General features: G+C 53.3%; 1 protein-coding gene and 1 pseudogene across 1 annotated transcript in view; one reads left to right on the plus strand and one right to left on the minus strand.

Annotated features, from left to right (window-relative positions):
- Window positions 1–24,804, plus strand: part of ITPR3 (inositol 1,4,5-trisphosphate receptor type 3) — a 68,578-nt gene that overhangs the window by 31,020 nt on the left and 12,754 nt on the right. Inside the window, exons 8-35 of the mRNA XM_090282223.1 lie at window positions 1,284–1,430; window positions 1,708–1,803; window positions 2,278–2,328; window positions 2,524–2,666; window positions 3,494–3,593; window positions 3,676–3,836; window positions 4,463–4,604; window positions 6,377–6,538; window positions 10,531–10,703; window positions 11,188–11,307; window positions 11,704–11,886; window positions 12,821–13,072; window positions 13,159–13,303; window positions 13,767–13,908; window positions 14,596–14,795; window positions 15,904–16,033; window positions 16,543–16,600; window positions 17,483–17,648; window positions 18,551–18,715; window positions 18,794–18,868; window positions 19,260–19,385; window positions 20,066–20,188; window positions 20,265–20,465; window positions 21,455–21,706; window positions 21,946–22,071; window positions 22,171–22,296; window positions 23,442–23,562; window positions 24,047–24,237. Coding sequence (XP_090138349.1) covers window positions 1,284–1,430; window positions 1,708–1,803; window positions 2,278–2,328; window positions 2,524–2,666; window positions 3,494–3,593; window positions 3,676–3,836; window positions 4,463–4,604; window positions 6,377–6,538; window positions 10,531–10,703; window positions 11,188–11,307; window positions 11,704–11,886; window positions 12,821–13,072; window positions 13,159–13,303; window positions 13,767–13,908; window positions 14,596–14,795; window positions 15,904–16,033; window positions 16,543–16,600; window positions 17,483–17,648; window positions 18,551–18,715; window positions 18,794–18,868; window positions 19,260–19,385; window positions 20,066–20,188; window positions 20,265–20,465; window positions 21,455–21,706; window positions 21,946–22,071; window positions 22,171–22,296; window positions 23,442–23,562; window positions 24,047–24,237 — 4,077 coding nt within the window. The remainder of the gene's footprint in view (window positions 1–1,283; window positions 1,431–1,707; window positions 1,804–2,277; window positions 2,329–2,523; window positions 2,667–3,493; window positions 3,594–3,675; window positions 3,837–4,462; window positions 4,605–6,376; window positions 6,539–10,530; window positions 10,704–11,187; window positions 11,308–11,703; window positions 11,887–12,820; window positions 13,073–13,158; window positions 13,304–13,766; window positions 13,909–14,595; window positions 14,796–15,903; window positions 16,034–16,542; window positions 16,601–17,482; window positions 17,649–18,550; window positions 18,716–18,793; window positions 18,869–19,259; window positions 19,386–20,065; window positions 20,189–20,264; window positions 20,466–21,454; window positions 21,707–21,945; window positions 22,072–22,170; window positions 22,297–23,441; window positions 23,563–24,046; window positions 24,238–24,804) is intronic.
- LOC150006841 (small ubiquitin-related modifier 2 pseudogene) lies at window positions 7,375–7,710 on the minus strand (annotated as a pseudogene).

Here is a 24,804-nt window from a genome sequence, read left to right on the forward strand (position 1 = left end):
TCCACACACATCAATCAAGGCTCAGCCCATGTGCCACCTCTTCCCAGAAGCCTTCCCTGATTACACATTTCAGCTCCAAGTCTGTATAGCACTTAGAAAAGGAAACTTCACTGGTTTGAACCCTGAGGTGCTGCCCAGAGTGGTTTCATGAATCTCTCATGGCTCTGATGTTAGATTCCAGGCAACTGGGAAGTGAGACTTGAGCTAACAAAGCCCTCCCTTTATTTGCTGTCACCATGCACTGCCTGGGTACAGAAGTCACTATGTTCTGCTATAGTAACAGATCCAATCTTTGTATTTTCATTCATTCGTTCCTTCATTTACCCACTTGTGCGTTCACACCGCAGATGTTGGCTGAGAACTTTGTGTCCAGCGCAGTGTGGGGAAGACAGATAACGCCGTTTCGTGATAATAATAGGAGTGGCAGTCATGTCCTGAGAGCCTGCTGGGTGACAGGCGCACTGTGGGAGGAAGTGTGGTGGAGAGATGAGGGTGCAGATTTATGTCCTGTTTGTCATTAGCCCGTGACCATTAACAGGACACTTACCTTCTATGTGCCCGAGTTTCTCTACCTATAAAATGGGGATGATGATGTATGTGCCCAGAAGTTAGCGCATGGATTACATGGGGAAGTTCATGCAAAGTGCTCACACAGTAGCTGGCACATGGTAAGAGTGTAGTGTTACTTCATTATACAAACTAGAATCCCAATTTCCACAAGGAGGTCATAGTATTCCCATTTTACAAAACAGGAAACTGAGGCTCAGAAATAGTAAGGGACTTATCCAAGGTCACACAATTTATAAGAGCAGAGCCAGGATCCAAACTTGGTCTCAGTGTTCAAAGTTACAAACAGGCCACGGTCCCTGCACTCCAGGTGCTTCAGTCCAGTGAGGAGCAAAAGAAATGGGCATGATGTACCAATAGGCAGGCAGGAGGGGCTCAGGAGAGATGTCCCCAGGCCTGGGGAGATCCCTCCTGCCTTCATAGAGAGGAGACTTGAGATTGGCCTTTAGAGGTCAGGTGGGGTTTCTAGAGGTACTGATTGGGGGAGCAGGTGTGAACCTGGAAGGTTGGGAGGGCTCTGGGTGAGAGCATATCCACCCCAGCTGTCTAGGGGTTCTGAATTTGGGGTCGACTGAAGGTCCTCGCTGCCTTCTTGCTGGCTCTGGAAGGAACAAGTGGGTCTCAGCCAGCTGCACCTGCACCTACACCTGGGGCAAGGTGGCGCTGGCCCTGGGAGAGTACTTGTCCCTCCTGAGCCTGCACCCTGCTGCCTGCAGGGAGACGTGGTGCGGTTGTTCCACGCGGAGCAGGAGAAGTTCCTGACGTGTGATGAGTACAAGGGCAAGCTGCAGGTGTTTCTGCGCACCACACTGCGCCAGTCTGCCACCTCGGCCACCAGCTCTAACGCCCTCTGGGAGGTGGAGGTCAGAGCCCTGCTTCTGGTGTCCAAGACCCAGCCCTTTTCTCCAGCTCCGGGTTCCAACCTTCCCTCTTCCTCCATCCCTGGGGGGGTGTGGTGGGTAGTCACCCCGTCTGTCCTCTAAGCTCGTCTGGAGCCAAGGGGCCAGGAAAGGTCCAGGAGTCACCTACCCAGAGCTCTCCAGGGCTCCAGTGCCTCTCCTGTCCATGCTTCCCACTTTGAGCACCCCTTTCCTGGCCTCAACTCTGCCTCACCCCTGCCTCACCCCTGCACCTCCTAAGGTGGTCCACCACAACCCTTGCCGTGGAGGAGCTGGCCACTGGAATGGCCTGTACCGCTTCAAGCACCTGGCCACAGGCAACTACCTGGCTGCTGAGGTGAGTGGGGAGGCAGGTGGCATCCTGGGAACTCAGGCTATGTGTACTTGTGGGCACACATGAGCATGCATTCCAGGTGCATGTTTACACACAGACATGTCTGTGGACCCTGGCTTATCTGCAGTCACGTGTTTATTTAACAAATATTATCAAATAAGTGCATGACTGTAAATAAGACTAATAAATGGTACTGTCCTACCATGTGCCGGGAGCTATTCTAGGCACTGGGATACAGCAGTGAGCATAATTCCCAGCCCTTCTGGAACTTCACATCCATGTCTGTCTGTAATGCACAGGCTTGTGTGTATTGGCGCATTCATATGTTTGAGTGTGTGTGTTCATCTGTGGATCTATGAAGAGGGGACATGAAGGGCAGGGTGGGGCTGTCTGCCCCGATCCAGGGCCACGTATGGACTTTGTCATGTGGGTATAGCCTGGTGTCTAATAGTTCCCCCATTTTGTTTCTCTTTCTAGGAGAACCCCAGCTACAAAGGTGATGCCTCTGATCCCAAGGCAGCAGGAGTGGTGAGGACCAAATCAGGGCTTCAGGGCCAGGGAAAGAGTGAACGTGCATTGCTTTGGGGGTTCGGGGGGCAGGGGAGGCCATGAAACCCTGGAAGGTGGGCTGGAGGGAGAAGGCCTCTCAAGTGGGATGCTGGTAGTTTCAGGGGGCCCGAGAGGAGGGAGGGGCTCCTGCCTGAGTTGGGGTCTTCACCCCAGGGTGTGCAGGGCCGCGCAGGTCGCCGCAATGCTGGGGAGAAGATCAAGTACCGCCTTGTGGCTGTGCCCCATGGCAACGACATCGCCTCGCTCTTTGAGCTGGACCCCACCACGTTGCAGAAAACTGACTCCTTTGTGCCCCGGTGGGTAGGCACCACAGGCCTTTGGCCTCAGGACCTGCATGACCTGTCCCTCTGGAGACTGAGCTCTGAGACATGTAGGCAGCTAACCACCATTGAACCCCTTGCTGTGTGCCCAGCCCTGGGTGCTGCCTTCTCTCCGGGGTTCTTTATCAGCTGCTCGCTCCAGTGGGTCTGGGTGCTTAGGCATAGGCCACACAAGTTTGTTCAGGGTACACTGGGCGGAGGGCTGGGATCCCTGATCTGTAAGGCCCCCACCCTGAGATCCTAGGACGCAAGTAATATCAAGAAACTCCCCAGGTGTCAGTCAGGCATTATCCTATGACCTTGGGCAGCTTGCTCAATTACTATGCCCAGTCAAGTGAGAATATCAAGTCCACCCATCACCTTGATGATAGGAGGACAAATTGAGTTATTATAGGTCCGTAATCCCTTACCCGAAACTCTTGGGGCCAGATGTATTTGGAGATTTAGATTGCTTTTCACTTCAGAAAGGTAATTATATCTCATAATCAAAGACATGAGTATTTCTGCTGTGAAACGCATGCACGTTGACACTAAATGGGAAAAATAGTCTAGACAGCCTCATTTTTCCAAATGAATTTTGGTCCCAAGTTTACACACAAGTCTTGGCTTTTGGAGTGCTTTGGGTATGGGGAGTGTGGGTGAGAAATGGAGCAGTTAGCACTGGGCCTGGGGTGTTTGCTGGCCACCCCTCTCTGTCCCGTGGCTGCTGGGTGTGGAGTCAGCTGGGAGATGTGAAGCCGTTGGGGGCTGGAGGGCAGACGGCCAGCACGTGCTCTGTGGTACCCTCCATGCCCCGCCTGCAGGAACTCATATGTCCGGTTGCGGCACCTGTGCACCAACACGTGGATCCAGAGCACCAATGTGCCCATTGATGTTGAGGAGGAGCGGCCCATTCGGCTCATGGTGCGGGTTGCCTGGTGCTGGGGGACTGGGGCTGGGTCCCAAGCCTGTCCCTGCGTGCCCTTGCTGACCTCTGTCCCGGCAGCTGGGCACCTGCCCCACCAAGGAAGACAAGGAGGCCTTCGCCATCGTGTCAGTTCCTGTGTCTGAGATCCGAGACCTGGACTTTGCCAACGATGCCAGCTCCATGCTGGCCAGTGCCGTGGAGAAAATGAACGAGGGCTTCATCAGCCAGAATGACCGCAGGTGGGCCGCAGGGGAGGGTTACTGAGATTTCCTGAGAGGCCTGTCCTCTCAGGGTCTGCATTTAATGAACAAAGGAGTCACAAAGCAGAAGCGAGGCAGGCTGGACTAGGGTGGGGGAGACAGAGGTGAGGACTGGTCCCTGTAGGGCCCTGGTTGGCCCCGTGCCCCTGCCTTATTGCTCATGTGCTCCCAAAACTAACCCTGTGATGGATATCATTACCTCTGTTTTACTGATGATGGGACTGAGGTTCAGAGAAGTTAAGAGACTTATCTAAGGTCACACAGCTAGTAAGTGGCAGAATGAAGATGCAGAGCCCCTTGCACCAAACACCTTGCCTTGTACTCTGTTGTTTCTTTCAGATTGCTGTATACTGAGATTCTTAGTCTTATGGGGCACCTCGGAATCCTGGGTGGGTAGGGTGAGGGGTGTGTTTTGAAAGCAGGTCAGGGTGAAGCTGGGGAGAGAAGTTGAAGGCCAATGATGGGCTTTGTGTTTTGGAGAGTCGTGTTTGGGGAAGGGCTGGTTGCCCATGGAGGTGGGACGGGGAGCATGAGATGGGTGGGTCTAGGGGTCTTTCCCAGGGTCAGCACTTCACACTTGTCATCTTTCATATCCTTTCGTGAAGGTTTGTCATCCAGCTGCTGGAGGACCTGGTGTTCTTTGTCAGCGACGTCCCCAACAATGGGCAGAACGTCCTGGACATCATGGTCAGCAAGCCCAACCGCGAACGGCAGAAGCTGATGAGGGAGCAAAACATCCTCAAGCAGGTGACTGTAGCCCTGCGTGGGGCCTGCAGCGGCAGACCTTGGGGATGGGGATGGGTGGCAGGGAACGGGCATTTGAACACAAGTCTGCCTTTTCCCATCTCCAGCTGAGCTGCAATCTCCCTGCAGTATGTCATCACCCCCTTTTATTTTTTTCATTTTATTAAAATTTTTAAAATTTATTTTAGAGAGAGACAGAAAGGGAGAGAAACATCAATTTGTTGTTCCACTTATGCATTCATTGGTTGATTTTTTAAAAAACAACATTTATTTATTTTTAGAGAGAGGGGAAGGGAGGGAGAAAGAGGGAGAGAAACATCAGTGTGTGGTTGCCTCTCACACTCCCTCAACTGGAGACCTGGCCTGCAACCCAGGCCTGTGCCCTGATGGGGAATCAAACCAGTGACCCTTTGGTTCACAGGCCGGCACTCAATCCACTGAAACACCAGCCAGGGCTGGTTGATCCTTGTATGTGCCCTGACCGGAGATCAAACCCACAACCTTGGCATACTGGGATGACGCTCTAACCAACTGAGCTACCCAGCCAGGGCTAGCCATTAATACCACCCCACTTAAAAAAACTTACTTATTTTTAGAGAGAGGGGAGGGAAGGAGAAAGAGAGGCAAAGAAACATTGATGTGTGAGAGAAACACCTATTGGTTGCCTCCTTCACAACCCCAGCTGGGGGGACCTGGCCCACAACCCAGGTATGTGCCCTGACAGGGAATCAAACCAGTGACCTTCCGGTTCGTAGGCCAATGCTCAATCCATTGAGCCACAGCAACCAGGGATATTTATCAAGCACTTACCATGTGCCAGGTACCACCCAAAGTGCCCTACATGCATTGGCTCATGTGATCTTCTCAACCTGGGGGAGGCCCTGTTATTATCCCATTTTACCCATGAAGAAACTGAGGTGCACAGAGGTTGGACGACACAGCTAGGGAGCAACCAAGCCAGGAATTGAACTCAAGATGTTGGGTCCAGAACTTGTGTTTTAAATTTTTTTTCTAAATTTGTATTATGAAAGTTTCCCAATATTGAGAAAGTACCAAAAGCATAGTAAAGTGAACACTGTACATCCGCTGCCTGAATGCACCTGTTACCACCTACCAGTTTTGCTGTGTGTAGCTCTGCGCAGCATCCATCCTCCATGCACAGATTTCTAGATCGGTGCACCTCACCCCTCCTGAGACTAAGGACACAGTACTGTTATCACACCCAAGAAAATTAGCAGTAATACCCAATCTGTATCAAAGTACTCTCTTTTTCTCACAATGTCTTTTACAGCTTTTTTTTGGTCTTGTTTTGTTTTTTTGGAGCCGGAATCCAACTTAGGTTTCTTACTCCATTCAGTTCTGTCTCTTTGGTCTCTATTCTAGAACAGTGTTTCACCCCAACCTTTAAATTTTTTTATAATTACATTAAAAAAATGAGACAGGCCTTTGTCTTATCTTTTAAGCTCCGGCCACTCTGGCCTGGCTTGCCTTTTCCCTTAGCCTCAACTCCTTTGCAGACACTGAGCCAGGCCTAGGATCTGAACTGAGATTAGAATGCTCTTTGGTGAGGGGTGGGCTGAGGCCAGGAGGTGGGAGTGTGGGCTGAAACTGGGGCCGATGGTGGGTGGGCTGGGGTTGCAGTCAAGCTTAGAATCAGCTTCCAGTGAATGTGGGGTGGCTTTGGGGCAGGATCAATTTGGGGCTTAGGGTTCCTGGGGTAATTAGGGGTACAGGCAGGTGTGAGGTATCCCTTCTCACTCTCCCTGCTTCCCCAGATCTTTGGCATTCTGAAGGCTCCCTTCTGCGACAAGGGAGGTGAGGGCCCCCTGGTGCGACTGGAGGAGCTGTCGGACCAGAAGAACGCCCCATATCAACACATGTTCCGCCTCTGCTACCGGGTGCTGCGGCATTCCCAGGAGGACTACCGCAAAAACCAGGTGCCTGCCCACTTGCCCACCCTGGCCTGGGCACTCTATTCCCCCCTGCACTGCTCACTGGCTTGCTCAGCCCCTCACGGGTGCTTTCCTTCATTCAGCAAATATTTACTGAGGCGCACACTGTGTGCTGGCACTGTTTTAGGCCCTGGGGGAATGACAGGGCTGGCTTCATGGGCATGTAACCTGGCTCTGAGCTCAGAAGGGCCTTGTGCTGGTATAATGCTCTGTTGCTGTCTTGAAATTCTTTTTTTTTTTTTTAAACAAGAAGATGCTTGACTTGAAGGGAAAACTATCCAGGATTCATTTCTTTTAGAGTAATTTATCCCTACTTAAAGACAGATTGCCCTACATGTAACAGCTACGTGTACAAAAAAGTTATAAAATTGTCCTTGATTTTACAATGATAAATGAAAAACATTAAAATTCTCCAATCAAACAAGGTATGCAAGGATTTTTATGTTGTTCTTATTTTGTTAAACAGTGAGAGCAAAATAACTTACTGATATATAAAGATAAGAGCTGAATGAGCATGCCACTAACGGAGAAAAGGGGGTATTTTCACAGAACCAGTATTTTTCCCCATCCCATCTCCATTTGATGTCAGTCAAAACATACCATTGGCCATTTAGTTAAAAAAAAAATAAAAATGCAAATGCTTGTGCACATACATCAGTTACTTTATATACAATAAAGGAATGGGGAAAGGGAAAATGAAAGAATGGAGAAAACTATACTGTAGTAGCCAGGATGTGGTGGAACCAAATTGCAGTTTTCTAATTGAGAATGTCTTCTTGGTTCGGAGGAAGAGTTCCAAAGTAAAGTAGCAGGTTCCCTTTTCAGTAGACACCTCCTGTCTGCTGCTGGACACATCAATTGTATCTTCATCCTCCATTTCCAACTGTGCAGGTGTGTCTGTTTCATTGATTGGAATCTGATCTGCCTCATTGACAAACTCTGTCATTCACAATAGGTTTTCATTAGTTTACTAAGTGGTGCGTGCTTCTTAATCTTAAACTGCACCACAGAACCATCCTGTGCCACCACCTTCAAATTAATATGATCGTTGTTCTCAGTCATGACTCCTTCCTTGGGCTTTTGGGCTTTTTGTCGGCCATGGCGAGTGCTGGAGGCTCCTCAGCTGCCACTTCACAAAAGAGGTACCAGGTCCGCATCAAACGAGCACACAAGCAGCACCAGGAGCGGCAGAAGAAGGAGGCAGCAGCCGAAATTCCTTTTTTTAAACAGTTGAAATCAACTGCCCCTTTAAACATTTTTATTTATTATTTATTTATTTTCTCTTTTTTAAAAATATATTTTATTGATTATGTTGTTACAGTAGTCCCAATTTTTCTTCTCCCTTTGCTCCCCTCTGCCGAGTACCCACTTCCCTCCAGCAGTCCCACCCCCCTTAGTTCATGTCCATGGGTCGTGCACATAAGTTCTTTGGCTTCACCCTTTCCTATATTATTCTTAACATCCCCCCTGTCTATTTTGTACCTACCAGTTATGCTTTTTAATCCCTGCACCATTTCCCCATTTCTCCTCTTTCCCCCTCCCAGCTGATAACCCTCCAAATGATCCCCATACCTGATTCTGTTCCTATTCTGGTTTGCTTAGTTGGCTTTTTTTTTTTTAAATTAATTAATTAATTTTTTGTTTATTTTATTTTTAGAGAGAGGGGAAAGGAGAAAGAGAGGGAGGGAAATATCACTGTGTGGTTGCCTCTCATTCACGCCCCCAACTGGGGACCTGATGTGCAACCTAGTAATGTGCCCTGACTGGGAATCGAACCAGTGACACTTGGCTCGCAGGCCGACGCTCAATCCACTGAGCCACAGCAGCCAGGGCTGCTTAGTTGGATTTTGTTTGTATTTTTTAGATTCAGTTGTTGATAGTTGTGAGTTTGTTGTTATTTTAATGTTCATAGTTTCGATCCTCTTTTTCTTAAGTCCCTTTTACATTTCATATAATAATGGCTTGGTGATGACAAACTCCTTTAGCTTTACCTTGTCTGGGAAGCACTTCATCTGCCCTTCCATTCTAAATGATAGCTTTGCTGGATAAGAGTAATCTGGTTGTAAGTCCTTGCTTTTCATCACCTTGAATACTTCTTGCCAGTCCCTTCTTGCCTGCAAAGTTTATTTTGATAAATCAGCTCATAGTCTTATAGGAAGCCCTTTGTGGGTAACTCTCTTCTAATTTCTTGCTGCTTTTAAGATTCTCTCTTTATCTTTCACCTTTGGCATTTTAATTATGATGTATCTTGGTGTGGTCCTCTTTGGGTCTAGATTGTTTGGGACTTTCTGTGCTTCCTGGACATGTATGCCTCTTTCCTTCGCCAAATTTGGGGAGTTTTCATTCATTATTTTCTCACGTAAGCTTTCAATTTCTTGCTCTTCCCCTTCTCCTTCTGGCAACCCTATAGTTCGGAGGTTGGCTTGTTTAAAGTTGTCCCAGAGGTTCCTAAGCCTCTCCTTTTTTTTCAATTCTTGTTTCCTCATTCTGTAGTGGTTGACTGTTTTTTTCTTCCTTATGTTCCAAATCATTGATTTGAACCCCGGTTCCCTTCCCTTCACCATTGGTTTTGTGTGGATTTTCCTTCGTTTCTCTTAGCATAGCCTTCACTTCTTCCGTTATGAGTTTGCCGTACTTAAGCATATCTGTCAAGTCTATGAGCATCTTTATCACCAGTGTTTTGAACTCTATGTTAGGTTGGCTATCTCCTCATCGCTTAGTTTTCCCATTGGAACCTTGATCTGTTCCCTTTTTGGGGCCATACTTCTGTCTCCTCATCTTGGCAGGATCCTGTGTTTGTTTGCCTGTGTGTCTTAGGTAGAGCTGTCGCACTTGTTATGTTGTAAGGGGCGGAGCCTTAGGTATTCGTTAGTACAGGTGACCCGTTTCACCACATTGTGGTGCTGTATATGGGGGAGGGGTCTGAGAGGAAGCAATGCCGCTTGCCTAGCACTCGCCCCTTTTCCAGGCACTTCTCTCACTTTCGTATGAGACTGGCACCTCTCTAGCTGTTCCCTTGGTCGTCGTTCCCACGGTGTGTGTGTCCGTGGACATTCTAGGACCATGGGGCCCTTTAAACAATTGGACTCACTGAGGGACCAGCAGTTTTTCCCTCTTCCCCAACTCCCACTGGTTTGCACAGTCAGAAGCAATGAGGCTTTATTTTCCTGGGCGCTGGGACTTTGAGCTGCATGGTCTGGTCTGGTGCTGGGAGCACTCCCCAGGTGTTCCTCCTGACTTTTTAAAATGTGTGACTGCGCTTTCTTCCGGCCTGCCATTGCTGCTGCCACCACCACACCATGTCCTCTCCGCCTGGGCTCTGCCCCTCCTACCTGTCTGGATGAGTATTTCTTCTTTATATCTTCGTTTGTTGGACTTCCATGTAGTTTGATTTTCTGGAACTTCTGGTTGTCTCTAGTTTTGAGGTAGTTGTATTCCTTCTTAGTTGTGGAGGGAGATGTAGCATGTCTGTCTAGGCCTCCATCTTGGCCGGAAGTCAATTTATTTATTTTTTAGAGAGGGGAAGGGAGGACGCGGGAGGAGAGAAACATTGATGGCCCCTCGCATGCCCCCAAGTGGAGACCTGGCCAGCAACCCAGGCACGTTCCCTGACTGGGAATCAAACAGGCAGCCTTTCAGTCCACAGTCCAGAGCTCAATCTGCTGAGCCACATCAGCCAGGGCGCTGTCTTGAAATTCTTAAATTTTGAGTAAGGGCCTCACAAAATTATGTAGCTGGTCCTGCCAGAGAGACAAGGTACCCCCCTTGTAGAGGTTTCACTCTGGTAGGGAGACAGACCGTGCACTGAATAACTATATTGTATAACCCCCTCTTCTGTCCACTATGGGCTTCCTCTCCTGGACCCCCACCTTTCTAGGGTCGGGGTCCCCTGCCAGGGCCAGGCTCTGTGTCAGGCTCGGGGCATTGTTCTGGAGCACAGCTGCACCCCCGTGATGCCCAGCCTGTCCGCCCCACAGGAGCACATCGCCAAGCAGTTTGGGATGATGCAATCCCAGATTGGCTATGACATCCTGGCTGAGGACACCATCACTGCCCTGCTGCACAACAATCGAAAGCTCCTAGAGAAACACATCACCAAGACCGAGGTGGAAACCTTCGTCAGCCTGGTGCGCAAGAACCGGGAGCCCAGGTGGGCCTGCTGCCCTTTCCTGCTGTGCCCACTTCCTCCACCCTGCCCACTGCAGAATTAGCCTCTGCTTGTTAAAATACTGCCACTTCTTCCTCTGTGAGTAAACTGCCTCCTTTCTGAGGCCCTGGCCTCCCCAGCCTCTCCCAGGGCCCCTCCCAAGTTGGGCCTAATCTAGCTGCAAGAAGGTTGCTGCCTGGGGTGGCCTGAGGCCCTCAGACCCTCCTCTGGTTGCAAAGTCATTGGTTGTATTGAATCAGTTGTTCAATATTTTGAATATCCTGTCTTTGTGCCTCCTTTATCCTGATACCCTGAGCCCCGCCTAGCCTCCCCCTTCTCCAGGGTGCTACCCCTGGCTGTTCTTGGCAGCCCATCTCCAAGCTTTGGGGAAGGAGCCTATGCAGCCAGCTAGAGAAGGGGAGGGTGGGCTTTGTCCTCTGGGCCAGCTTCTGAGGCCCTTCCCCTACCCCCGCTGTCACCACCCCAGGTTCCTGGACTATCTCTCCGACCTATGTGTGTCCAACCACATTGCCATCCCCGTCACCCAGGAGCTCATATGCAAGTGTGTGCTGGACCCCCAAAACAGCGACATTCTCATCCAGACTGAGTGAGCAGGCGTGATGTCTCCCACCCATGCCCAATGTCCTATAGCCAGGCCTGCACCCTGCCTGGCTTCCCAGCTACCTTAGCTTGGGCCTCATCTGGGTTTAGGCTAGAATTGGCACCTGCATGCTCCACTGTGTGCCTAGCTCTGTGTTGGTATGGGGTGTGGGAGGAGGGGACACAGGAGAAGGAGCCGAGGCCACTGTGCTGGAGAAGCCCATGGTTTGTTTGGGGTCCCAAGCTGGAGGTGAGTCCCTATGGGAGGCAGCATAGGAGCCTGACCAGATCTCAGTCAAGCTCTGGGAGGATAGGACGATGAAGCTGGGCCTACTTGGGGGACCTCTGGGCCTGGAGTCCTGCCCTGGCCCCACTCCCTGTGATGGGTGGCCTTGGTCTGCAGGCTTCGGCCGGTGAAGGAGATGGCCCAGGCCCACGAGTACCTGACCATTGAGTACTCAGAAGAGGAAGTGTGGCTCACTTGGACCGACAAGAATAATGAGCACCACGAGAAGAGCGTGAGGCAGCTGGCCCAGGAGGCGCGGGCCGGCAATGCCCATGACGAAAACGTGCTCAGCTACTACAGGTGCCCTGCCCCCCCATTCCCCCCCTCAGTACTTCTGTGCCCTGTGGCTTCTCAGGAGGCCTCAGCCAGTCCCTGCTGAGGTATGAGGTCCCGCAGCCTCAGTGCAGCTCCTGCCTCCACCTGCCCACAGCACAGCCTTCATCGGGAAGGCTACCTGAAGGATGACTGTGGGGCTGGAGGAGCACTCGGTGGCCTTGAAGCCAGGCTTAGCTCAGTGACCGGCCTGAGAGAAACCCAAACCTATCTCCACACACATATTTTAAAACCAAGAATACTACATAATACTTATCAAATGTTCACTATATACCAGGCACTGTTCAAAGCCCTTCACCCCATCATTCACCTAAGCCTCAACAACCCTGTGAGTTAGGGACTGTCATCACCCTGTGTGACGTTGAGACAGGCACAGAGAGGTAAAGAAACTTGCCCAAGGTTACAGAGCTGTGAGTGGTGAGCCATGGTTCTGCCTCCTGAGCCCATGGTAGGCAGTACAAGGCTGGAAGCAGAAGGCATTACATCAGCTGGTGCAGAACAGAGCTTCCCACAGTCTGCATTTCTATAGCCCCTCCATCCCCTTCCCTACTCTCCCAGTTCTGCCCTCAGTCCTTCTGTCTGATGCTGGTTCCTCTCATCACTTTCTCTCCTTTTCTTGTACCAGCTTTTCTCTCAGCCATCCCTTTTCCCACGAAGACCTGTTCTGGCTGACCCAGAAAGCACTTTCATCCTAAGCAAATTGGGAGAGATTTGCAAACACTCATAAATCTAGACTGTTTTGCCTTCACCTCTTACTCAGAATTGTGTCCTTTGACTGTGACTCTTGCTTGTTTAGCCTAAGTCCCTTTGCCACTTTTCTGACTGCTCAGCAAGCCCAGGCCATGCTAGCGATCCTTAGGAGCCCACCTGCCAGGTCCTCACCATCCTCCCTGCCCCGAAGGTACCAGCTGAAGCTCTTTGCCCGCATGTGCCTGGACCGGCAGTACCTGGCCATCCATGAGATCTCCCAGCAGCTGGGCATTGACCTGATCTTCCTGTGTATGGCGGACGAGATGCTGCCCTTTGACCTGCGCGCCTCCTTCTGTCACCTGATGCTGCATGTGCACGTGGACCGAGACCCCCAGGAGCTGGTCACACCTGTCAAATTTGCCCGCCTCTGGACTGAGATCCCCACAGCCATCACCATCAAGGAGTGAGAGCAGTGAGGGAGGGTGGGTCGAGCAAGGCTGGGGTAGGAGGATCTCAGGGATTCTCACACCTCACTGTCCCCACCCCCAGCTACGATTCCAACCTCAATGCTACCCGAGATGACAAGAAGAACAAATTTGCCAGCACCATGGAGTTCGTGGAGGACTACCTCAACAACGTGGTCAGCGAGGCCGTGCCCTTTGCCAATGAGGACAAGAACAAGCTCACCTTTGAGGTGGGCGGTACTTCGTGGGGCTCCTGCTTGCTCCCTCACTGGGCTTCAGATGATCCCTGGGATGGGGTATGGGAATCCATGACCTCACTTCCCTCAGTAGCCCCAGCCAGTGGGAGGCTTCTCTCCTGACCTGAGAGAGCTCTGCTTCCTCCTTGTCCTCTCACCATATCTGCCCTGCTCTCTCCCGGTAGGTCTCAGGCCACTGCTGGGAGCCACCCCCTACTTCCTGCATTTCATGTTCTGTCTCCCCCGGGCAGCCTCCTTTGCAGTCCTTTCTTCCTCAGTAACCCACTAGGGCCAGGCAGCCCTTATCTGGGACCCTTGGTTGCCTGTCCACACAGCCGCACTGCCTTAGAGGAACCGCACCCTCATTACGCTATTTTAGTCCTGGTTTCCGGAGATGGCCCCGCCCATCACGCTTTGGCCACGCCCCTGCTCACCCCGGCCCGCCCCCTCTCCGCAGGTGGTCAGCCTGGCGCACGATCTCATCTACTTCGGCTTCTACAGCTTCAGCGAGCTGCTGCGGCTCACACGCACGTTGCTCAGCATCATCGACTGCGTGCAGGGCCCCCCGGCCATGCTGCAGGCCTACGAGGACTCGGGCGGTGAGGCTTTGCCGCCCAGGCCATCCGCTGCCCACCCTCAGTCCCTCCATCTCCTCTTGGTCCTCTCTGATCAACCCCTCTTCAGCCTGCCTCCTGGCTCTGCTGTGAGGGGGTGTCTTTCGGCCCAATCCCCTTTAGCCTAGGCAGGGCCAGTGGGGCCTCCTGCCGAGGCGCTGTGGAGACCGTAGTGTCTGGGCGAGATGTCTTCCAATGCAACTTTGTCTTGAGAGAGTGATGAGGTAGGAGGGGAGACACAGGCCCTGCCCAGGGAGCTCCCAGTGTGATGGGGAGACACAGTCCTGCCGCTGGGGAGTGTGAGGAGGAAGTGGGGCAGCCTAAGGGATGAGCCACAGCTTAGGGACACCTCCAGGTGGCATAAACTTGTCTAAATAGAGACTGACAGTTGGCTTTTAGTGCTCCACACAGTATACCCTCAGTCCCCCATGCTCTGTAGCAATTGTCATGATGTCCCACGTGAGAATTCTCACTGATTTCCCCATATGCTTCACCTTTGCTCTGGCCCTCCCTTTCCCCAGATCTGGCTTAAAGCTTACCTCCCCCAGGAAACCTTCCTGAATTAGCCTTGCCCCTGAGCGTGGCCTGGCCCTGCAGCTGAGGGAGACAGAGTCAGACTGGGAGACCCTGATGTGCACCCTCTGTGACCCCCATCTGATCTCTGCTCCTTAGGCAAGAACGTGCGGCGGTCCATCCAGGGCGTGGGCCACATGATGTCCACCATGGTGCTGAACCGCAAGCAGTCTGTCTTTGGTGCCCCTAGCCTGCCTGCTGGTGCCGGGGCTGCTGAGCCGCTGGACAGAAACAAGTTTGAGGAGAATGAAGACATTGTGGTGATGGAGACCAAGCTGAAGATCCTGGAAATCCTGCAGGTGGCTGGGCCAGGAGCATGGTGGGAGGTGTTGCGAATAGGGCAGGAAAGTGGAGGTGGGTATGGAGAGGATGGGTGGGCTGATTCCTCTTAGATCACAGTAGCTGGTACTGGGAGCATCCACAATGGTTGGCTGTTCAGCCCACTGGTTCTCAAAGTGTGGTCCTCCAACCAGCAGCATCAGCCTCCCCTGGGGACTTAGAAATGCATGTTCTTGGGCCCTGCCCCACACTTGTGAACTGGCCACACTGGAGATAGGGCCCAGTGTCTGTGCTGTGACAAGGCCTGCCAGTGATTCTGGCTTCTTCCCCCACTGTACAGGTGAGGAAAGGAACAGGGGAAGGGGACTCTTTTGTGGTCACACAGATTTTGAAGCAGAGCTAGAGATTTGAGAGCCAGTTTCCTGGCAAGGCGGATGCAGTCTTTCCTCTTCTGGGTCTCTTCTGAGATGCCCTAGCAACACTCGGGGAAAGGGCCGATAGGGTCTTGAGGAGGGATGAGGACCCTTGCTTTTGCCTTGCTGCAGTGACTTCCATCAGGGAAGGGGTCTTCTGACTCATTCCCAGGCCAGGGGCTGCGAGATCTGAGTCCTGGGGTGTGGTCAGAGGCTCTGTGCCCCATGAGGATGGAGGTCAGTCAAGGGTGTGTGTACACCCTGTGTTCTTACTCCCTACCCCACAGTGGCCCCACAGTCCTCACAATCCTTGGTTTTCCTGCACCCGCCCCTGGAACCTTAGGGTCCATGCGGCAGGGCAGAATGGGAGGATAAGAGCTGGCTTTTGGACCTGAGGAGCTTTATTCCCTTTCCTGTCAGTATCCAGCCTGGGAAAGAGGCTATGTGGTCTTGTAGGGGACTGGTCTCGCCTCATTCTGAGAGGAGGTGCCTGAGCTGGGGAGAGGGCACCCTAGACCTCCCTGGGGAGAAGGGTGTTGATTGTTTTGGTTGTGATGTCCAGGAGTATTCCCAAAGAGCTGTGCTGAGACCCTGAATGCTGGAGCTCATCCGGAGTACCTGTCACGCCTCCCCACCCCCCATCGCCCCCACAGGAGCAGGCTTGGTTTGGTGTTTTCAGACCAATCCTCACCCAATCCTCTACCTCCTTCTCCAGTTTATCCTCAACGTCCGCCTGGATTACCGCATCTCCTACCTGCTGTCCGTCTTCAAGAAGGAGTTTGTGGAGGTGTTTCCCATGCAGGACAGTGGGGCCGATGGGACAGCCCCTGCCTTCGATTCCAGCAGTGAGCCCCACCCCTGCCTTCACCCTGCCTCAGGCTGAGGCTGACTTGCCCGGGAGCCCGGGGGTACACAGCAGTGGGCGGAGGCTGGGGGGACACTCCCAGGTCCCCAGCCCTGCCCTGTTTTCCAACCTCCAATGACCTTTCCTCTCCATTGTCTCTCTTAATTGTCATAGTGATGGGGGAAAGGCAGGAATCATTGCCTTCATTTCCAAAATGGGGAAATTGAGGCCCATAGAGGGGAAGAGATTTGCCTAAGGTCATAGCCAGTCAGGAGCTGAGCCAGACCAGGACCCCCAGCCCAGAACTCTGCTCACCCTTGCAGGACAGTGGGGCTGCCCTTGTCTTTGCCCTGGTTGGTTCCACCTCCACCCCAGGAAGGGACAGGCAGAGGGACTCCCACCCAAGCAGGTGTACAAAGAGGTGGCTTGTGTGTCTCCCTGCTCCCTCATCCTTGCGGTCCCCATCTTTCCTGCACAAATACCCCCATCTGCCCCTCTTGCTCCCCACAGCTGCCAACATGAACCTGGATCGCATCGGGGAGCAGGCGGAGGCCATGTTTGGAGTGGGGTAAGGGCTGAGGTGGGGGGCTGTGTGTGGGGTTGGGTAGTTGATACCGACACAAGCTTGAGACCCCCACCCCCCGCTTTGTGCTCTGAACCTCCCTTGTCCAGGGATGTGGGGGTCACTTGGGCCCCAGTGCCATCGTGGTCAGCCTCCGTGCAGGGCATTTGTGCCTCTGGATCAGGGCTCGGCCAGGTAACTGGAAGCATGTGTGGCCTGACCTTTAGAGGGTTGCAGTGGGATGAGACTGCCCCGAAATCAGGACTCAGCCATCTCTGTGTCATGCCCTTGCATCAGGGGAAGCCTTTGGATCCCTTCTCAGATGGCATTTTAAAATTCATAACATAAAGCACATAAAATTACAAAGGAAACCTGTGGCATTGAGATAACAGTTATCAAAGTATTGAAGACAACAAATTTGAAGTGACACAAATTAGTGCTTGTTTATTAACACATTAAGTAACAAGTTGTGCCAGGGTGTAAGTAGAACCATTACTTTGAAGTCGTGATGGATATAAACGATGTTTCACAATTTCTGTAATAACTCTAAGGTGATGTGAAAACATCTGTGATGTTTCAGTGTAACAGGTACTGCTAAATTTTTTCTCATTGAAGAAAATGAGAGGTTGATAAAAAATAAAGATGTAGCTTTTCCTTGTATGTGGTCATGGCCCCAGCTCTGTCCATGAATCCTCTTCAACCTGCTTAATCAAGGGGATCCTGTGGGACTGGGGGAGGGGTGGTAGGGGGTCACTTTGGGAGCTCAGGGCCATGGCTATTTATGAGCTGGTGAGAAAACGGCAGTAGTTTTAGCAAATACTGCACTGGGCGCCGCGTCGCTGAGTGGGTGTCAGGGAGCGCGCCATCCGAGCCCCCCTGGTGCTGCAGGAAGACGAGCAGCATGCTGGAGGTGGACGACGAGGGCGGCCGCATGTTCCTGCGCGTGCTCATCCACCTCACGATGCACGACTACGCACCGCTGGTCTCAGGGGCCCTGCAGCTGCTCTTCAAGCACTTCAGCCAGCGCCAGGAGGCCATGCACACCTTCAAGCAGGTGCTGCCCCCTCCTCAGCACCCCAGCCCTCAGGGAGTGGGGAGGGAGGCTCGAGGACCACCTGGCCCCTGCACTGAGCAGGTGGGCTGCCCTGGCCACGCACTGGCCTGCGCTGGGCACTGGGGGTTAGCAGTGATGGAAGAGGAACTTCCAGCTCACAGCACATTTGGGGTTCTCAGCCTTGCTGAGCTCCTTAAAGGTGAGGGGCTAATCGTTAGGTACTTTTATCACTTCTCAGCCTGTCTCAGGACTTGTCATTTCTTATGATGTGGACAGCACTAGACAGTTTGCAGGCTCTATCATGCATACCTTTGCTAAGTGCTTCAAGTCACGCCTGGCACGCAGTCAGCCCTCACTAGAGTTTTGCTATTGTGATCTCATGTGGTCTCTGTGGCTCACTGTGAAAGTGGACTGGCATTTAACAAGTACTTGCTGTGTACCAGGCACTGGGCGTTGGACTTGCTCTTACAGAATTCCTGCAGCAGCCTTGACGACGTGGTTATTGTTCATTCCTGTTTTATGGAGGGAGCAGATTGAGGGGGTCAGGGTTCAGGTGCCTCCTTCAGCCAGAATTCAGTGATGCCAGTATGCTCTGCCCTGCCCTGGTTAGGGTCCGAGTGAACAAGTGACAGGCCATAGCAGCATGTGACATGAAGCAGTGAGTGACTGAAGCCAGGTGATGAGGCAACTCATGGCAGGGAGTGCAAGGAGGGCTATAGCCATCAGGGAAGGCTTCCTGGAGGCATCGGACTTATAAACATTGAGCAGGATTTGACTCAGTGGGGAGGAATGGTGGAGTGGCGGTGCCAGGAGCAGAAGCCTGAATGGAACAGGCACTGGGAGTCTGAGGCAGTGGACCTGGGGTGCCCATCTCACCAGGCAAACCCACCTTCCACCTTCAGGTGCAGCTGCTGATCTCAGCCCAGGACGTGGAGAACTATAAGGTGATCAAGTCAGAGTTGGACCGGCTGCGGACCATGGTGGAGAAGTCGGAGCTGTGGGTGGACAAGAAGGGCAGTGGCAAGGGCGAGGAGGTGGAGGCAGGCACTGCCAAAGACAAGAAGGAGGTGTGTGGGGTTGCAGAGAACTGGGACTGGGCCCTGGGAGGGCTGGGCCTGGCTGAGCCCAACCCCCTGTGTCCCCAGCGGCCCACGGACGAGGAAGGCTTTCTGCCCCCACCTGGGGAGAAGAGCAGTGAGAACTACCAGATCGTCAAGGGCGTGAGTGGCGGGGGCTCCTCAGGGTTGGGTCTGCCCTGGAGTCTTTGGGGGCCTGGCCTCTTCCTCCTCCCAGCTCTGCCGGCCACTGACCCTCAAAGTAGACATCCTCCAGCTTTTCCTGAATGTTAAAACAACCCTGCCAAGGTCCAGATGGAATTATTTTAGAGCTGAAGGAATTTAATGAAATTCCATCTCACAGTCCTATTGTTCTACTTTCATGGGTGGAACTGGGTTTTTACTGCTCCTCTGCCGTGTTATGGTGATATGCTCGAGTGACCATGGCTTCTTTCTGCGTCCTGTCCCGATGTGAGCTGGGACCCGGCTGTGGTGAGCTGGGGGCAGGGGAAGCCTGACGAGTGAGAGGGCTCTGGGCTCATCCCTCTGCCCTCAGATCCTGGAGCGGCTGAACAAGATGTGTGGCGTCGGAGAGCAGATGAGGAAGAAGCAGCAGCGGCTACTCAAGAACATGGATGCCCACAAGGTCATGCTGGACCTGCTGCAGATCCCCTATGACAAGGTGACCCCTGACTTCTGACCTCTGACTGTCCAGGGCCGCTTCACCCTGAGCCATAACCAGACCTAAACCACTAATACCTAATGCTGATCCAACCCATACTCACCTTGACCTTTTATCCTAACCTGTCCCCAGACACACCAGTCTTAATACAGTCTCAACCTTTGGTCCTCTGCCCCTCATCCTGATCTACTTTGACCTTGATTTGACCCCAGCCTCACTCTGATCTTGACCCTGACCCCAGCTTCTGTCTTCTTCTCTGATTTAATTCTGATAGGTTCAGCTTCATCTTAACTTTTGACACCTCAGCCTCTCCCTGACCCATAATGTCAACTCTGGTCTCATCCTGACCCCTGACTTTGGTTCTCACCCTGGCCACTGATTCCAAACTTAGCTTCATCTCAACCTCTGACCTTTTCACCCCTCACCTTGGCTGACCTTGGTCTTGAAATATCCTAATCCTCACTCTGACTCTTGACCCTGACATTATTCCCATGCTCACAGGACCTTGACCCCTTACCCTTGCTCTCTCACTCCAGCCTCACCTTATCTTCTGACCCTCAGCCTCTTACATTTCCATGTCCTGACCTGGAGGCCCAGCTTTCACCTTGAACCCAAGCCTTGATCCACCCCCACACCTGTCCTCCTGTGGGGACCCAGCAGCCTCTCCCTTCTGTGCCCAGGGTGATGCCAAGATGGTAGAGATCCTGCGCTATACACACCAGTTCCTGCAGAAGTTCTGTGCGGGAAACCCCGGCAACCAGGCCCTGCTGCACAAGCACCTGCACCTCTTCCTCACGCCAGGGGTGAGGGGCGGGGTAGGGGGTGGGCGGGCGTGTGGGGTGGCCTGGACCCTCTTTCTGACAGATGCCTGCTACCTAGCTCCTGGAGGCGGAGACCATGCAGCACATCTTCCTGAACAACTACCAGCTCTGCTCCGAGGTCAGCGAGCCCGTGCTGCAGCACTTTGTGCATCTGCTGGCCACCCACGGGCGCCACGTGCAGTACCTGGACTTCCTGCACACTGTCATCAAGGCTGAGGGCAAGTACGTCAAGAAGTGCCAGGACATGATCATGACTGAGGTGAGGGCAAGGCCGGGGTCTCACGGGACTTGGGTGGTGGCCTTGGAGAGGGATTTGCGTGGCAGGACACAGAACCTGGGTGGCCAGGCCCAGAGTTAGTGGGCCACAGAAGGAATACTGGGGAGCTGGGTGTGGAGGGACTGCAGAGGCAGGTCTGTCAGAGCTCAGGCTGTGGCCTAACAACTCAGATAACGGGCCTGAAAGAACTCACACATGCATTCCTTCATTTATCATTTATTATCACTGATCTAAAACTCCTGAGGTACCTGCTTGGTGCCAAGAACCTTGTGTACCTGGTGAAGTCAGTCGAGTATAAGCTTAGGAGTGGGGGACAGGGACCGTGTCCTTTGTGCTCATTGCCAAGGCCCCAGCACGTGGCACATAGTGGGTACTCAGTGAACACCTGATGGCTGAAGGCATGAAGAGTGGGTGCTGAGTCAATCTGGAGCAAATGTGGTCTTTGTTTGAGCGTCTCACAGCGTGGGGTGGGCAGGACAGAAAGAGGCCAGCACTAACGTGAGATGAGGGAACTCACAGACGCCATGTCGTGGGCTGGAAGTGCTGTGCAGTGTTCATTACTTGTTGCTGTTATGTTACTGTGGACAATATATTCACTGACAGGAGGAGATGCACTTGTGCTTCTCGATGACTTAAATTATACATTGTGGGAACACGGGAGGGAGGGGGTGAGCAGGGTGGGGGTGGGATTAGAAAGGGCTTCTTGGAGGAGGTGCCTCTGAGATGAGCTTAAGTGGGACTTCTTTCCCTAGTGGAAGAGGGGGTACTTTCTGGGCCTAAGGTTTGGTGTCCCTGTTGGCTCAGGGCCCTGAGGGCCAGGAAACTCCAAACACTCAGTAGGGGAGAGTTTCCTGAGTGTTGGGTGAGAGCAAGGGTCAGAGTCCCCATCTTCCTGGTAAGCTCAGGAGAGGGGTGGGGCCCAGGGCCTGCTTGACTGAGGGGTCTGACACGTGCTCCCCTCCTGCCTGCAGCTGACCAACGCAGGAGATGACGTGGTCGTGTTCTACAATGACAAGGCCTCATTGGCCCACCTGCTGGACATGATGAAGGCTGCCCGGGACGGCGTGGAGGACCACAGCCCCCTCATGTACCACATCTCCCTGGTGGACCTGCTGGCCGCCTGTGCTGAGGGCAAGAACGTCTACACCGAGATCAAGTGCACCTCGCTGCTGCCCCTGGAGGACGTGGTGTCTGTGGTGACACATGAGGACTGCATCACTGAGGTGGGCCCGTGTCCACGCGTGGACAGTGGGGACTGGGAGAGGCAGCTGGGGGTGAGGGGTGGGTATTTGAGCCAGGCTGAGCAGCCTTTCAGCCCTGGGAGGTAAAGGAAGGTGTGGCAGTGGGTGGTGGATGATGTGGGCAGAAAACCAGCGGAGGTCAGAGTTTAGTAAAGCACAGAGACGAGAACCTAGGCAGGCGACCCCGGGGGTGCCCCTGACCTCCCGCCCCGGCTTCCCAGGTGAAGATGGCCTATGTGAACTTCGTGAACCACTGCTATGTGGACACGGAGGTGGAGATGAAGGAGATCTACACCAGCAACCACATCTGGACACTCTTTGAGAACTTCACCCTGGACATGGCTCGGGTCTGTACCTGTAGTGCGACCCAGGCAGCCCTCCAGGGGTGGCAGTGGAGGGGCCCTTGTGTTGGAGAACAGGCCCAGGCATCGTCTCTCCTACCCCAGGTCTGCAGTAAGCGGGAGAAACGCCTGGCTGACCCCACCCTGGAGAAGTATGTGCTGACTGTCGTGCTGGACACCATCAATGCTTTCTTCAGCTCCCCGTTTTCTGAGAACAGCACCTCCCTGCAGGTGAGCTTCTCCTGTCTCTGGCAGCTCTGCGAAGGGCAGGGGGAAAATCAGAATATGTTCATATTCATATTTGCTTGTTGTGCAAAAAGATATTGCAGAAGGATATACGAGTGTTGGTTATCTATGCTGGTAACAAATTACCCCAGAGTTAATAGTTTAAAACAACAAATATTTATAACCTCACAGTTTCCATGATCAGGACTGAAGTGGGAGCTGTATTTTACCGTAGAACAGGAATTCCTAAGTTCACTTGGTGTGATGGATCCTGGGTGGCGGGGGTGCCTGGCTGCACTGACCCACCAACGCCCAGGTGGGCATGCTTGCCACGGCAGACAGCAGAGCCAAAGCCGAAATCGGGAGAGTGACGCACAGGGAGCGTCAGTGTTGATTGTGGTGTCCCTAGAACTGAAGTAGGTAGACTGGCTCATGAGCAGAGCTTTGACTCCATTCACTGAGAGAGTCACATAGGCCCTCAGCTGATGCTCAGACGTCACAGCCCCAGCACCCCAGAATGAGAGAGAGCCGGCTTCCCTTGAGGAAGGAGCCGCTCCCCCTGCTGGAAGCCAATGAAAGGGGCTGCCTACAGGTGGAGGGGTGGGGGCACAGGGGGGACAGTGCTGCTGAGAGTGGTCAGGAGTATGTTGGCCCCACTCACAGCAGGGCTGGGCTGATTTTGACACCTGCGTGTTTGGACCCTGGGACCCCTTTGGGACTGTGGGACTCTGGTCATTTGTATCAGATTCCCTACCCCTCATCTGCCCGGGGGCAGAATGTAGGAGAATGGGGTCAAAGGTGGGGGTAAGACTTCTCAAAGTGTGCCTTTTTATTACCTTTTGGTTTTGGAACCATGTAAATATATCATCTCTTCACAACATTAATTTATTTAAAAATCTTCTAAAGGAAGAAAGGGTCAGCAATAGGGCACTAAGCCCCAGACCTGGACCTTGGGGAGTTCTCACAGGGCTGCCGTGGACAGTTGGCAGGTTGTGCACAGAAAAGGGGTGCCTTTTTCTAACTGGCACAGAGCACGTGGTAGCTGTTGGAGCCTGTCCTGCCCCCCATCCTGCTTCCAGTGGGTTCTGGTCCTCAGGCGGCTGCCCAGGGCGGAGGGCAGGCCAGGCTGCAGCAGCTGTTGCTTCTTGCAGACACACCAGACGATTGTGGTGCAGCTGCTGCAGTCCACCACGCGGCTGCTCGAGTGTCCGTGGCTGCAGCAGCAGCACAAGGGCTCGGTGGAGGCCTGCATCCGGACCCTCGCCATGGTGGGTGAGTGCCAGGGCGCTGGCTAGCTCCAACCACCCTGCCTCTCCCGGCACCACAGGGACACCTGCCTCACAGCAAACACATTATCCCTGAGCTCACTCATCCTCTGCTCCCAGGTGCTTCTCAGTAAGTCCTTCTTGGTGTCTCACTGGCATCCTGGCAATTGAGAAACTGTTTTCTCCCTTGAGTCAGTTCCCTGGAGGAGACTCCTAGGTGACATTCCTCACCCAGAGTTTCCTGTACTTGCAGGTGGTCTCAGGCGGGAGGATGAACTGTAGGTTGTTAGGGAGAGTGGGGAAGGAGAGGAGGGGTCAGGGTGGATCTAGGTGAAATCAAAAAGGGGAAAAGGGTACCTCAGTCCACGTGGGGCCAGGATGGCGGTCCCTGCACCCAGAGCCTCAGTATAGTTCACCTTGTTCCCAGTATGGCAGCCCTGGGCCTGGCCCCTCTCGCTGGCTAAGCCTCTCCACCCTCTCCCCCCACCCAGCCAAGGGCCGGGGCATTTCGCTGCCCATGGACCTGGATGCCCACATTAGCTTGCTGCTCAGCAGTGGTGCCAGCTCCGTGGCTGCCGCCCAGCGGAATGCTTCCAACTACAAGACGGCCACGCGGACCTTCCCTCGAGTCACCCCGACTGCCAACCAGTGGGACTACAAGAACATCATCGAGAAGCTGCAGGTGGGTGTGTGATGTGGTGTTCCCCACAGGAGTGTCTTTGGAAGGGTGTGTTCTTGGGGAGCATCCCTTCCTGTTCTGCCCATACCCCCCGGGAAGGGGCTGCTCAGCTCGGCCCCTCCTCGGGGGCTGCTAAGTGCAGGCCCAAGCAGGGCACAAGGGGCATCATTCCAAGGGGGCCAGGAGAACCCAGGGATCCACTAGTGGCATTAGTGCTCATGGAGGGTCAGGACACCCTGCAGTCCTGGCAGCGCCTTTTTGTTTATGCCATGCACCTATGTCCATTGTCTCTTGGCCTGTAGAGGGATGTGGTGGGTAATTACCCCCATGGAGCAGGAGACAGGCCCAGAGAGGGCAGGGGGTTTGCCCAAAGTTACAAGGCTAGAGGACAGCCCACTGCTCCCAAGTGAGGGGCTCTGAGCGGACAGATGTCATGCTTTGTGCAGGGCGGCTCTGTGAGCCCAGGACTCCCAGACCTGTGTGGGGCAATCTGTGGAGCTATTTAGTGTTGGGGTGTGGGAATGGCTGTCAAGCTGCCGTCATCTCTGGGGCCTGGGGGCCTGCATCTTG

Source organism: Furipterus horrens, unplaced genomic scaffold, assembly GCF_987537825.1.
Source record: "Furipterus horrens unplaced genomic scaffold, mFurHor1.1.pri manual_scaffold_6, whole genome shotgun sequence".
Lineage (NCBI taxonomy): Eukaryota > Metazoa > Chordata > Mammalia > Chiroptera > Furipteridae > Furipterus > Furipterus horrens.